Genomic DNA, 14165 nt, shown 5'->3' on the forward strand with positions numbered 1-14165 from the left:
GCCAAATGCTATCAAACAGCATCACATGCTACAGAGAAATCTTCCGTGAAAGAAAGAATCAATCAATGCAGCAAACTTTATTGTCGTATTTTACGAAATCACCACAGCTACCCCAACCTTCAGCAACCACCACCTTGATCAGTCAGCAACCATCAACATAAAGGCAAGATCCTCCACTGGCAAAAAGATTATGACTCACTGAAGGTTCAAATGATCATTAGCCTTTTTTTTTTTTTTGAGATGGAGTATCGCTCTTTTGCCCAGGTTGGAGTGTAATGGCACCATCTCAGCTCACTGCAACCTCTGCCTCCTGGGTTCAAGTGATTCTCTTGCCTCAGCCTCCCAAGTAGCTGGGGTTACAGGCATCTGCCACCACACCCAGCTAATTTTTTGTATTTTTAGTAGAGACGGGATTTCAACCATGTTGGCCAGGCTGGTTTTGAACTCCTGACCTTAAGTGATCTGCCTGCCTAGGTCTCCCTAATGCCTAACGTTAGGATTACAGGCGTGAGCCACTGCGCCCGGATGATCATTAGTATTTTTTAGCAATAAAATATTTTAAAATTAAGGTATGTACATTGTTTTTAAGACATAATGCTATTACATACTTAATAGACTACAGTATAGTGTAAGCATAATTTTTACATGTCTGGGGAAACCAAAAAATTTGTGTGACTTGTTTTATTGCCATATTTGTTTTATCACAGTGGTCTGGAACTGAACCCACAATATCTCTGAGGTATACTTGTATTTATTTTTATACTCATTTTCCACTTAAGGTAAGTGATTCTGGTTTTCCATTTTATGATAGTGAAAAAATATTCTTTTCTAAATAAATGGATTTAAGAGTCTATGTCAATAAGAACATTAATAGGGCAGATGGTAGGTAGATGAAGGCCAAAATCACAAAGACAGTGTAAGAATGACAGACATTTTGGAAATCCTGCTTTGATTGAAAGAATGGTGGACATTAGAGTTAGATTTGAGTCAGAAGTCTAGCTGTGTTGTGATTAGTCATGAGACCCTGGGCAAATAACTTTTGCTATCTGTGAAAGGTAAGAAGTCTGCCGGGTGTGGTGGCTCATGCCTATAATCCCAGGACTTTGGGAGGCCGAGGCGGGTGGATCACCTGAGGTCAAGAGTTCGAGACCAGGTTGGCCAACATGACGAAACCCTGTCTCTACTAAAAATACAACCAAGAAAAGTAGCTGGATGTGGTGGCAGGCGCCTGTAATCCCAGCTACTTGGGAGACTGAGGCAGGAGAATTGCTGGACCCCAGGAGGCGGAGGTTGCAGTGGGCCAAGATCATGCCACTGCCACTGCACTCCAGCCTGGGCGACTGAGCAAGAATTTGTCTCAAAAAAAAAAAAAAGTAAGAAGTGATGGAGGAAGTACCCACTTCACTGGAAAAAAGGTAATGATGGGTGGGCTAAGTTGGATAAATCGTGGTAGGAGGAGGTAAAGCGGCCTATACAGGCATAAGGTGTTATTACCATTATCCTGTGCCCACAGGATTAACAATCTTTCCTTTTTTATAAACCAAAAAGATATTTAAAGTCATAACTGGATTCTAAACCCTTCAGGGCAATGCTGGCTGCTCACGGGTTCACTGGAAAAAGTCTAGCAGTTCTGGACAGGGACAGGGAGGATCAGTGGAAGAACTGCTTGCCATTTGGTCTCTCCTGGATAGAACTTAGAGCAGCCTGGGGCCTCTGTTTCAACCCTCATCCAGACCCCTACTCTATACTGAGTCAGATGCACACAAGGATCTTGGGGGTGGCCTGTTGTGATGTATTGTTGCATAAAACAGGTGTTTTGCTAAACTGGGTAGGAAGAGTTGTAACAGATATTCTTCTCTTGGATCTTGACTCTGGGGTTCCTGTTCCATTTAGTGTAGTAGTTTTTCTTGGAGGATTTGGATTTTGGTAGGTGACATCCCATTGACCTGGAGAGGAAAGAGGAAATATAAATGGTCAGCAATCAAGTTAGTCATTTGCTGATCTCTGGCTTTTAGAATACTGGGTAAGATCCTGTGGGAGGAAAGAGAATAAAGTGATTTATCCCATTCTTGATGAGGGATCCACCCTAGATATATGTGAAGTTAACTTACAGGAAGAAGCTCTTGATTCCAGGTCTGCATGATGTCAAAAACAAAGCACTTTGCACAATAAGTCAGGAAAGTGAGGTCCATTAGGAAGGGACAGGACTAAGAGCAACAAGGTGCCCTGAAGAGTGTGAAAAGGGAATGATGGAAGGGAAGCAGCATGTTATAAAAGCAAACAGAGTGCAAATGAGATTGGATGTTAGAGATGAGATTGGATGGATGGATCTGGCAGCAGGAGGAGCCGTAGGCTTCGGGGGAGCCGTAGAAGCAGTGCTTCTGGAGAAAAGCCTGGAGCCAAGCGGTGGCAATGATAATTAAGAAGGAGCAAGCATGCAAGAGGCATTGTTAAAGAAGTAGCCAAGAATTTGCAGGGCTTGATGAAGGAAGTGAAAGAAAGGGTAGAGAGATGGTGCTGAGCTCTTGAGCCTGAGCATTTGGGAGGAGGAAATGCCCAAGATGGTCCTGGGAAAGGCAGGAAAACAGGATCACCTTAGGAAGGGAAGATGAGCAGGCTGATATCAACTATGTTGATTTTTAGGAACTGTCAGGATGAAGTCAAGTCAACTGTCTATCAGGAGGTTGGAGAGACATGACATTAGAGGTCAGGAGAAGGGTCGGAGCTGAGGACAAATATTCAAGAACTCCAGGGGTCCAAGAGGTAGGGATAGAAAGTGCAAAGGATAGAAAGCACATCTTTTTTTTACCTACATATATGATCAAAGTCGTCCATTTTCCCTAAAAATAGAGTGAAATTCTGCATCTTAATGAAGATAGAGATGTACAAGAATACCTCACCCTGTCCCCTCCAGGCATGCTTGCAAGCCCACGAGTCAGTGTGGCATAGCAGTGGGAAACTGTCTCCCCTCTCTAGCAAACCCAGGTTTATAAGCTCTCAAGAAATGGCACAGATTTGGAATAAATGTCTGGAGTTGATCAAATTATGGGACAGACGTCAGCCTGGGAGCGCATTTTGGTCTTCCCATCATATGCCTCCCCACCCATCTCCCATCTCCTCTTGCCCCATGGCTTCTGCTCCCCTAGCCCCTTACCTTTTCTTCTCCCTTACCTAAAATTCCCAGATACACTCTTTGGTAATGTCTTCGCTGTCTGCCAACAGGGTGCCGCTTTGGTCGGCTCGCATGTAGAAGCCATTGGGGGCCAGTACGGTGAGTAAGTTGCTCCCCTGAAGCTCGATACAGAAGTTGAGTGCAAACTTGCCCCAAGGGCGAAAGGTACCAAAGGATGTTATTGACCAGAAGGATCCCCCCTGTGCTGGAGAAGGAAGAGCTCAGGTTGGTAGGCCATTCATAGGGGAGTCCTCCAGCAATCTAGCCTTGGAGGGGCTTCGTGGAGGCATGCCACCCTCCCCTGGCTGCCCCATCCTGCCTGCATTGGCAGGTCCTTCTACGGAAATGCAGGAGGGCCAATAGGGATTCCACTGCTGTCTGTTCTGCCAACCCACCTGGGGCTTTGAAGTGTGAAAACAAACAGAGATCCTGTTTTTTTTTTTTTTTTTTTTTTTTTTTTTTTTTTTTTTTTTTTTTTTGAGATGGATTCTTGCTTTATGCCTAGGCTGGAGTACAGTGGTGCAATCTCGGCTCACTGCAAACTCCGCCTGTGCCATTCCTCCTGCCTCAGCCTCCTGAGTAGCTGGCACTACAGGCGCCCACCACCACACCCGGCTAGTTTTTTGTATTTTTAGTAGAGATGGGGTTTCACCGTGTTAGCCAGGATGGTCTCGATCTCCTGACCTCATGATCCACCCGCCTCGGCCTCCCAAAGTGCTGGGATTACAGGCGTGAGCCACTGTGCCCGGCCTGTTTTTCCTTTTATAATGAGAGGCCCTGGGTGGCAGGCCCTGAAGTCTGAGCTGGGGCTAAGGCAGGGACTAGACTGTGAACTCTCAGGCGGGCAAGAGGAGCCACTCACCCTGGAAGTGGTAGATACCCTGTCGGCAGGGTAGTAGGTGAATGCGGTCGGGCTGATCCTGGTTGCACTGTATGAGGTCATGGCCTGATGAGGAGCCCACATAGCCATAACGACCTCGCAATACAAGGAAGGGGCGATTGGCAAATAAAATCCCAAATTCCTCATTTGGGCCTGAAAGAAATAGGAAGGATTATCTGGATGGGCTGCCTTTAGGTGTTTTTCCCAAGTGGAAGCAGGAGTGGGGGACACTAATTGCAGAAGGGTGTGGTCAATATTTTAACACTGAATGAACACCTACTATGTGTCAGATCTTACACTAGGTGCTTGTGAAATGCTTGTGAGAGCACCTAGCACATGTGAAACCCAAGAAGCTTTAATATTCTTCCTTCCTTTGAGGTGTGTTGATGTGTTTAATCCTCACAACAATTCTGTGAGGCCGCAGAATTGTAGACAATGAAATGTCCATTTTTATAGACGACAAAACTGAGGCTCAAGGAGGTGCTTTGCTCAAGTGATGACAAAAATTCAGTGACTGAATGAGTACAGACCCAAATCTTCTGACCCCGACTCTAGTGTTTTATTTTTTTGTTTTTGTTTTTTTCCTTTTTTGAGATGGAGTCTCACTCTGTTGCCCAGGCTGGAGTGCAGTGACACGATCTTGGCTCACTGCAACCTCCACCTCCCAGGTTCAAGCGATTCTCCTGCCTCAGCCTCCTGAGTAGCTGGGGTTACAGGTATGCACCACCACGTCTGGCTAGTTTTTGTATTTTCAGTAGAGATGGGGTTTCACCATGTTGGTCAGGCTGGTCTCAAACTTCTAACCTTGTGATCCACCCACCTCAGCCTCCCATAGTGCTGGGATTACAAGCGTGAGCCACCACACCCGGCCTTCAGTGTTCTTTTTAACCATCATATTCCACCTCCCTCTAAAGTTCTCCCTGACTTGGAATCATCTGGCAGGAAGGCTGCTCCACTCACCTGGAAGGGTAGCATTGGCCATCAGCAGGCCATTGGGTGCAATGCCCAGGAAGCGCCCCCTGCAGGACTGCAGGATGATCCTGCCACAGTTCCAGTGCATTCGGAAGAACGTGTCAGACTCCAGGGGGTGCCCATCAGCCATCACTGCCCTGTGGCGCCTCTGGAAAGAATGTCAGGAACAGAGATGAGGAGTAAGGACCGACAATCTCAGCTTTCTAGGAATAAAACCAGTTTTATTCCTAGACTCTCTTTCCCACATCCCACCTATCAGCCTTTTTCATGCTCCCAGAGTTGATGAGAATCCTTTTGGAAGATGTACTGTGGCCTCAGCTCTCCCCGTTCCCCCAGTCTGTGCTGTCTCCCAGAGCACAGCATAAAAACTAGGTCAGGATATCACAGGGAGAGAAATAAACCTGAGTCTTGACTCCAAAATCATTTTGAAGTAGATCATAGGCATAAAAGTGAAAGGTACACTATGAAACATCTAGAAGAATACATAAGAGAAGTTCTTTGCAAGTTTGGGGTAGGCAATGGTTTCTTGGGACAAGAAAAGCAGTAACCATTTTAAAAAACTGATAAACTGAACTTCACTGAAATTAAAAACTTGCTTCTCAAAAGAACCATTAAACAAATAAAAAGGCAAGCCCCAGGTTGGGAGAAAACTTTTGCAATACATATATTTGGCAAAGGACTTGGATTTAGAATACATAAAGAACTCTTACAACTCATTAATAAGACAAACAACCCAGTAACAAATAGCAAAGGATCTGAACAGATACGTTGCAGAGAAGATGTACAAATGGCCAATGAGCACATGAAAATGGGCACGGTGGCTCATACCTGTTATCCCAGCACTTTGGGAGGCTGAGGTGGGCAGATCATGAGGTCAGGAGTTCGAGACCAGCCTGGCCAACGTAGTGAAACCCCATCTCTACTAAAAATACAAAAAATTAGCCGGGCACGGTTGTGCATGCTTGTAGTCCCAGCTAGTTGGGAGGTTGAGGTAGAAGAATCTCTTGAACCCGGGAGGTGGAACTTGTGGTGAGCTGAGACTGAGCCATTGTACTCCAGTCCAGGTGACAGAGTGAGACTTTGTCTCAAAAAAAAAAAAAATTCTAAACCTTACTAATTATAAGGTAAATATGAATTAAATCCATAAATTACGCACCCACTAGAGTGGCTAAAATAGAAAAGACAGATAATCCAAAAGCCGGCTTTACTGTTGGTGAGGATATGGAATTCTTAGAACCCTCACACATTATTGACAAGAATGTAAAATAGTATAGTCACTTTAGAAAACTGACATTTTCTTATAAAGTTAAGCACATATCTATTATACAACCTAGTAATTCCACTCCTACATATTTACCCAAGATAAATGAAAATGTATGTTCACAAAAAGACTTGTACATGAATGCTTATAGCAACTTTATTCCTAATAGCCCAGACTAGAAACAACCCAAGTGTTCATCAACAAGTGAATAGATAAACAAATCACATTTATGAGCAGCATTATAGAATACCATTCGGCAATAAAAAGGAATGAACTACTGATACACGAACATTATGAACGAATCTTAAAAACATTGTGCCAAGCAGAAGAAACATATGTACCATACATACTGTATGTTTCCATTTATCAGAAATGCTAAAGTAGGTAGGCAAATCTAATTCACAGAGACAGAACACAGATCAGTGGTAGCTGGGAGAGGGAGGGCAAGGGTGGAGGGAAACTGCAAAGAAACAAGAGGAAATTCTGTGGCGTTGAAAATATTCTCTCACTTGTGATATGCTTATGGCATGGTTGCATGGATGGATACATTTGTCAAAACTTACTGAATTTTACACTTAATAGGTGCATTTTATTTATAAAACATACATAATATGCATATTTGTATACAATATACATAATTTATACATATGTGTATTATATAATTTACATACATGCAAATTATACCTTAATACGGTTGATTTTTTTTTTTTTTAAAAAGGAGGCCCCATTGGGTGAAAATGAATGTTTATCGACACGTGCCTCCACAGCCCACATCATCCTCTCACCATTTGCCTTGAAAAAGAAGGAAGTCTAGGCAGGGAGAGCTCAGAGCTTAAGGTTTCTCTTGCTCAGGAAGCCAAGGTCTCACCTGGGCTAGGTAGTAGCCATTGGCTGAACGAAGCTGCACAGTGGGGCTCTCACTGTCACATTCAAACTGGAACAAGGACATTGGGGTTAAGCGCTCAGAAGCAGCACGCACCTCATCATCTGCAGAGGAAGCGCATGTCAGTAAAAGCCTCACCCTCAGTCTTGGCCCCTTCTCCGTGTTTTATGACCAGGGCTTCTGTCCCTCCTTTTTCCCTTCTCAACCTTCATCACTTTCTGTTGGACCATGGTAGGTCTGCACAAGACCCAGGCAACTTTCCCCTAAATCCCATACCCATGCTTTTCTGTCCTTCTCGACGGCACAAAAGATCCCCTTGGGACCCCAGGATCTTCCTTATTAGCAGACTCAAAAATCTATGCTGATCCCAAACACATTTTCCTCTTTTCAACAGCCAGCCCTTCCTCTCTCCATCGCTGTGTTGGGCCCAGCACTTACCGTAGATGACTGAAATGAACCGCCGAGTCTTTGACCTGAGTCTCACCCAGGTTGGGCAGTGCTGTAGGATGAACCACTCCTCACCCCTCACGGGGTTGCAACCCAGGCCCAAGAGCAGATGCGTGCCCTGTGGATATAACATGCCTCCTTCTCCATCACACAGTGCCACAAGCCCTCCAGGCCGCACTTGCATGTGAAAAGCTGTCTGTGATGAGGGTTGGGAGAACAGCCGGTCTACATGGGACAAAAAGTGGTGTGTAGAGGTCTCCAGGTGGTAGCATCCATCTCGAAAATGCAACAGGAAGCCACACTCCTCCAGGCAGGGAACTGCTGCATCCACCCAGATGCGGCCCATAGTGGGGTCAGCCCGGGCATAGCAGCGGTGGATGGGGCTGTAGAGGATCACGTGGACATGGAGGGCTGGTCGGGGGGTCCACATGTGGTAAGCTGAGAGGACCCGGGAAGTGCAAAACACGTCCTTGCCATTGGACTCCAGATAACGACCAGAAATTAGGCACTGGAGGGTCCACTTGCTGTTCCGGTGGAAACGCAATAGAAAGCACCCATGGTGGCTGGTCCTTGGGCGGCCATAACACATAGTGCCATCACACTCACACAGCAGGTAGAGGCCCTGCACACTCTTTAGTCGTACCACGGCCTGTGTCTCATGCTCATTGCTCACCAGGATCTCCCAGGTCTGGAGGCATCAGGAAGGAGAGGAGGGAAATCAGTGTCACCAAGTTACCAGACCAAGGAGCCCTGCAACTGTCATGGCTGGCATCATCCTGGCACCTTCATCAGCACCAACCACCTGCCCTTCCACATCAGCCCTGGTGTCTCCTTGCTGTCAGCTCTTCCACTTTCCCAATCTCCCCTCATCAAAAGATCTCTGGGCCCTTCCACCCCTGCAGCCAGATGGCAAGATCCAAAGATAAGTTCTTGATGTCCACCTCCTTCAGCTAACAGAAGGTAAACTTCCCTCCTTTCTTAATCCCGCTCTTCAATATCTAATTTTTAAAGAAATGCTTTGGTATAAGTCTTACTTTTTTCTTCCTCACTGTTGTCCACAGAGAGCACCCTTAGCCAATAACTCCATCCCCAAAGGTTGCCTTCCAGCATAGCAAGACAGAAGCAAAAGCTCTTATAGGCAGGCCCTGGCTCCAGGGATGAAGATGGGAGCACGAACAGTTCAGATGCAACTGCCTGGTTCAGCTGTGATCAACCTTGTTATAAAAGGAAGAACTTCTCCCCTGCCTCACTCTGGCACCCATCCCAGAGGTGCCTACATTCCTCTCTAGAATGAAGACCAACACTGCTAGGGCTTCTGGAGTTCCCCTTTCTCAAACCACAACCAGAACAGAAACATAGGCTTTGCAATAACTCCACTGGTCCAACTTCCCCTGGATGCCCACAATTCTGCTTTCCCACCTGGGCTCTCCACTTCTCTTTTTTATGACACAACCACACTGTGCTGGGATGGGGAATAGGGGACAGTTAGAGCAGGACAAGGCAGCGAGGGCAAGGCTGAGGCTTCTTTTTGTGGAATAAGTTGAGAGGTGGGAGATGGGGCAATGGGGTCTGTGAACAAAAGCCTGGAGTAGAAAAGTCTCAGGGCTGGCAATGGCAGAACCTAGGAAAGTGATTAGGTTGAGAGTACATCCCACTTTCATATACAGGCAAGTGCATACACACATACACACACACAGACAGCTTGGCCACTCAGAAAACTGGTTCCAGTATAGGTTTGCTTTGTCACCTGTCTCCTGCCCAAACTCTTCGCAGTTGCAGTGACTGTATTCTTGCATGCCTCAAAGGTGAGGTAAGTTCCTGCCCAGCTGATGAGCCCAACCCTTAGGTCCTCAGCCTTGGGATGTCTGTGTATCCACTCCATCTCATCCATGGGGCCGACACCACAGGTGATGACTCCGTCCGGCCCAGCCCTCCCCCCCGTAGTGAGGTTCCACAGGCCATAGGGCCTGTAGTACCCACCAGATGTTCCCAGAGAGAACTTCCCAGGCAGAGGCTGGCCTGGGGCCCAGCACCTCTGTGACCCGGGAGCATTGTGACTGTGAGGGCAGCCTCTTATCCCACTGTAGTGGGGAAAGGGCCCTTGCCCAGCAGCATTAATCCACGGCCTAGAGGAGGCGGGTCCAGAGCCTCCGGTGTTTGTCTTCCTATTCCCCTCTGGGCACCGAGGTAGGCTGAGCTGAGACCAGGATCTGGAACTTCAACCTGTGAATTTAGGCAAGTTTTCCCCTTTCTTTACCTCTGTTTCTCATTCTAACAACAGGATAGAAATCAACCTCTTTCCTCCCAAGGAAGTGGGTTCTGCCTGGCTTCCTTGCAGCTCAGGTATTTTGTTAAGTAAAAGATATCTAAGAAAAATCTATCAACTTTTATGGCCCTTAAGAGGATGAGGTCAAAATGTTCCAGATGTTGCTTTGCAGGGAGTATGAGGAAACCCTAGTTAATCAGCTGACATCAAATAACACATATTCATCACAAAGGCTGGCTCAGGACCTGGGTAAGGAGAAGTGCATAGGTGGAGAGAGCACCAAGCAGCCCTCCTCAACCCCAGCTGCTCTGCTGGTGGGTAGGACAGCTGACTGGGCAGACAGAGCTCCTGCAAGGATATCTTTCCCCTTCAAAGAATCTCCGAGTTATAGTCTCTTGGACTCACTTCCTGCAAAGCTTGAGGAGAAAACCCAGCTCAGAACCTGGAAAAAGTGACATGAAGGAAAAAGTGACATGAAGGAAAAAGTGACATGAAAGAAAAAGAAAGGCAAAAAGAAGTGATGATGAGTTCTGCCTAAGCCTGGCTAGGATTCAAGGAAAAATGGGCAGTCAATCACACTTGGAGAATAGGCCACTCTCCTGGTTCCTTTTTTTGAGACAGGGTCTTGCTCTGCTAGCTAGGTTGGAGTGCATCTCAGTTGACCGCAGCCTTGATCTCCCAAGCTCAAGTGATCCTCCTGCCTCAGCCTCCTGAGGTGCTGGGACCACAGGTGTACACCTCCATGACCAGGTAATTTTTTATTTTTGTTTTTTTGTAGAGATGGGATCTTGCCATGTTGCCCAGGCTGGTCTTTAACTTCTGGGATCAAGCAATCCTCCTGCCTCAGCCTCCCAAAGTGCTAGAATTACAGGCATGAGCCACAGTGCCCAGCCACCCCTGGTTCCTTACACCTGCTTTCCTATTCCCCATAGGTGGGGTCTTCCCAGGTAGCAAGAGTCTCAGTGGCGAGCAGCAAGGAACTACAAGCCCCAGACTCCACCCATGTTTTATAAAATAAGGATAATAGACTATTAGTGGCAGAATCCTCTGGGTAATTTTATTTTTTATTTTTTTGAGACGGAGTCTTGCGCTGTCACCCTGGAGTGCAGTGGTGTGATCTCAACTCACTGCAAGCTCCGCCTCCTGGGTTCACGCCATTCTCCTGCCTCAGCCTCCCGAGTAGCTGGGACTACAGGCACCCACCACCGCGCCCGGCTAATTTTTTTGTATTTTTTTTTAATAGAGATGGGGTTTCACCGTGGTCTCAATCTTCTGACCTTGTGATCCACCCACCTCAGCCTCCCAGTGCTGGGATTACAGGTGTGAGCCACCGCGCCTGGCCTCCCCTGGGTAATTTTAAAGATTCATATTGTTGGGCATCAGACTAGTCCTGACGAATCACATTTTCTGAAATGTACCTCAGGATTCGCATTATTAACGCACATTCTCTCCCCCTCTAATTTTAATGTGCAAGGCAAACATTAAGAACTGCTCTAAGTAGCTACGAGAATGATGGGAAGAGTTACGTGGTTCATGGAACTATGAAGGGAGATCCTGTAATCTTCAGCAAAGGGTCCTTGGAGCTGGGAAGGAATGAGACTTCCACCACTGGAAACCCTACAGTATTTCCAGCCCAATAAGGAGGGAGAAGCTGAGCTGAGGTATGTGTGGGTGGGGTTGCCCTGCAGCCTTAGCTGCTTTGATCCTCTCCCATGTTCTCTCTTGGTACCCAGTAACCCAGTCTCCCTGTTGCAGGCTATAGACAACACCATGTACAAACCACAGCAAATTTATTACTCAAGATCCAGTGCCACATTATAGCACCACCCGGAACCCTCACCTTCCCCCCCAACCTGGCCCCTAGAGTACACCCAAAACAGAAAAAAAAGGAAACCCAGATCCCTGCTCCTCCTCTGGAAGAGGGGGCCTTGGCCAGGAAGCCCCTTCCATAGGTCCCAGCAGGCAGGAGAGTGGACCCCTCTGTGCCCAGAGAGCAAGGCTCCAGGCTCCAACAACAGAGAGAACATGCAGGCAGGAGCAGGAGCAGAGGCCTGTGGCTGTGGGGGAGGAAGAGTGGGAGGAAAGGGCACTGCCTGAGGAGTCCGGGAGTCTGGTCATCCCGGGGATGCACGCAGGAGCTTCCGGGCATCAGGGGCCTGCCCCTGGCTGGTTAGCGCTTTGACAGCTCGTGGGACAGCCAGTCCAGACCATCATAGAGACCTGTGCCTTGGGTGGCACAGGTGGCCTGGACATACCACTGTGGGGAAAAGGAAAGAAAGAGGTCAGCAACCAGGAACAAAAGGGCCTTTATATCCCTGTCCCAGCCTGTGGCCTCCCTAAAGAGGCAGGATTCAGCACCAGGTGGGCAGGACCCTTACCGTGCGGCTGCGCAAGTGCTGTAGCCCCAGCTTGTCAGTCAGCTCGCTCACGGGCATGGCGTTGGGCATGTCTTGCTTGTTGGCAAATACCAGCAGCACTGCATCCCGCAGCTCGTCCTCCTGCAGCTGAGAGGGGAGAAGAGAAGATGGGACCCAGGCTGCGTCTTCTTTACTGTATGGGGAATTCCCTTTCTACCTCCTAGGATCTTGATTGGAAAAAAAAATATTGTGTAGTCTGCCACTGAAGACAAGACATAGTTATAAATGAGCTTGAGGTGACCTGAGCCATAAGTCCAGAAATGAAAGACCTTTTCCTAATTTGAGTACTTGCCTAGGCAAAATGACAACATTTCCAAATGGAAAAGGCAAGAATGTAAAATGTTTCTCTTTACCACATATAAGTCCCATTTCCCCTGCAACTTCTCAGACTCAGATGTAAAGACATGAGAATGCAGCTGGGCGCGGTGGCTCATGCCTGTAATCCCAGCACTTTGGGAGGCTGGGGCAGGTGGATCACCTGAGGTCGGGAGTTCGAGACCAGCCTGGCCAACATGGTGAAACCCTATCTCTGCTAAAAATACAAAAATTAGCTGGGCATGGCAGAAGGCGCCCATAATCCCAGCTACTCGGGAGGCTGAGGCAGGAGAATTGCTTGAACCCGGGAGGCAGAGGTTGAGCCGAGATTGTGCCTTTGCACTCCAGCCTGGGCAACAAGAGCAAAACACCATCTCAAAAAAAAAAAAAAAAAAAAAAAAAAAAGACACGAGAATGCACAGAAAGTCAGTCCCATCCAAAACAGGGTGAGATACACAATGTATCTGTCCATAAAGAAAAACTTATATTTCTGGTCTTCAATGCTTGTTGGGGGCTCCCTGACTTCTATAGCACTAGAGAGATCACTCTGTCCCCAACCTGAGGGTTCAGTTCCCAGGGCTCTGGGTACTTACCATCTTCTGGAGTTCATCAGCAGATTCTTGGACCCGCTCCCGGTCATTACTGTCCACCACAAAGATGAGGCCCTGGGCAAGAAGGAAGAAAGGAGAAGCAATCACTCCTGCCTGGGACATACTGTAGTGTGGCCCTTTCTCTTCTCTTGCCGTCTGTAATTGTGTCAATCCTTCTCATCTAGTAAACGCTACAGAAGTTTACAGAACTCCACAGAAGCTCTACAGAAGTCCCAGCACAAACTAGAGACCCCACCGCAAAGAAGTAGTAGTTTATCTAAAGAAGTGCAAGGAAATAAAGACATGTGATGAGGGCTAGATCAGGCAGCCTGGCCCCAGAATCCTGCTTCTAAAGAGAAGTTCAAGCTGGTGAAGACTAAGGTGAGCTCTGAAGAGTGAGTAGAGGGTAGCCAAACAGAGGGGGGAGAAGCGGGGAAGGGTTTTCTCCTTGGCCTGGGGGCCCAGCCCAGGCCAACAATTCTGTTCTCCCAGCCCTAACACCTTTTCCCGTGGGGTTAGAGTCCCCTCCCAACACTCCACCTGAGTGTTCTGGAAGTAGTGCCGCCACAGAGGCCGAATCTTGTCCTGGCCTCCCACGTCCCAGACTGTGAAACAGATGTTCTTATATTCCACTGTTTCTACATTGAAGCCTGCAGATAATTGGGAAAAAAAAATATGAGAAAAACTCCTGAAAGGAGGGAACTCACTGAAACTACTTAGATCTCAGCAGGGACACAAAACCAGAAGGCAATGATCAAGGCCCAGGGGAACAGAACCCCAGAACTGCCGGTCAACAGGGCGGGGCTAGGTCACATCCACCCCGCCTCCGGTATCCACGTAGAGATACCCTGACCCACTTCTCAAATAGCTGTATCTGGTGTCAGGGTCAGCTCCAGAAAAGTGGCAGAACTGGGAGCAGACCCCGAGAGGGCCCGCCGCGGCGCTCCCGCTCCCTGCTTCGT

At 47.6% G+C, this 14165-nt stretch overlaps 2 protein-coding genes and 1 long non-coding RNA gene across 6 annotated transcripts in view; 1 reads left to right on the top strand and 2 right to left on the bottom strand.

Annotated features, from left to right (window-relative positions):
* Window positions 1-1421: 1421 nt before the first annotated feature.
* FSCN3 (fascin actin-bundling protein 3) lies at window positions 1422-9707 on the bottom strand. The gene is made up of 7 exons (XM_050782571.1): window positions 9363-9707; window positions 7607-8303; window positions 7154-7272; window positions 5013-5172; window positions 4035-4205; window positions 3172-3377; window positions 1422-1946 (listed from the first exon to the last, which is right to left on the bottom strand). Exons 1-6 carry the CDS (start codon window positions 9504-9506, stop codon window positions 3172-3174), a joined length of 1497 nt encoding a protein of 498 aa, XP_050638528.1. The 5' UTR covers window positions 9507-9707; the 3' UTR covers window positions 1422-1946.
* A 171-nt stretch (window positions 9708-9878) lies between these two features.
* Window positions 9879-13531, top strand: LOC126949791 (uncharacterized). The gene is made up of 3 exons (XR_007723964.1): window positions 9879-10631; window positions 11356-11542; window positions 13389-13531. It is a non-coding gene; the product is annotated as an uncharacterized LOC126949791 (long non-coding RNA).
* ARF5 (ADP ribosylation factor 5) overlaps window positions 11655-14165 on the bottom strand; it is a 540324-nt gene continuing 537813 nt past the window's right edge. For all 4 annotated transcript variants that reach the window (XM_050782586.1, XM_050782583.1, XM_050782585.1 and 1 more), the window contains exons 4-7: window positions 13744-13853; window positions 13207-13278; window positions 12260-12385; window positions 11655-12138 (exon numbers count right to left, since the gene is read on the bottom strand). In XM_050782586.1, the coding sequence (XP_050638543.1) occupies window positions 12052-12138; window positions 12260-12385; window positions 13207-13278; window positions 13744-13853 (395 nt within the window). In that variant the 3' untranslated portion in view covers window positions 11655-12051. The remainder of the gene's footprint in view (window positions 12139-12259; window positions 12386-13206; window positions 13279-13743; window positions 13854-14165) is intronic.

This window comes from Macaca thibetana, chromosome 3 (assembly GCF_024542745.1).
Source record: "Macaca thibetana thibetana isolate TM-01 chromosome 3, ASM2454274v1, whole genome shotgun sequence".
In the NCBI taxonomy this organism is placed as follows: Eukaryota; Metazoa; Chordata; class Mammalia; order Primates; family Cercopithecidae; genus Macaca; species Macaca thibetana.

Excerpts from the sequence above, each read along its gene's own strand:
- FSCN3 (XM_050782571.1), bottom strand. The coding sequence starts at position 9,506 with ATGGATGAGATGGAGTGGATACACAGACATCCCAAGGCTGAGGACCTA. Across the intron at positions 7,273-7,606 it reads GTTCATTTCAGTCATCTACG|ATGATGAGGTGCGTGCTGCT; the intron begins GTAAGTGCTGGG and ends CTTCCTCTGCAG. Across the intron at positions 5,173-7,153 it reads ATGGCTACTACCTAGCCCAG|AGGCGCCACAGGGCAGTGAT; the intron begins GTGAGACCTTGG and ends CATTCTTTCCAG.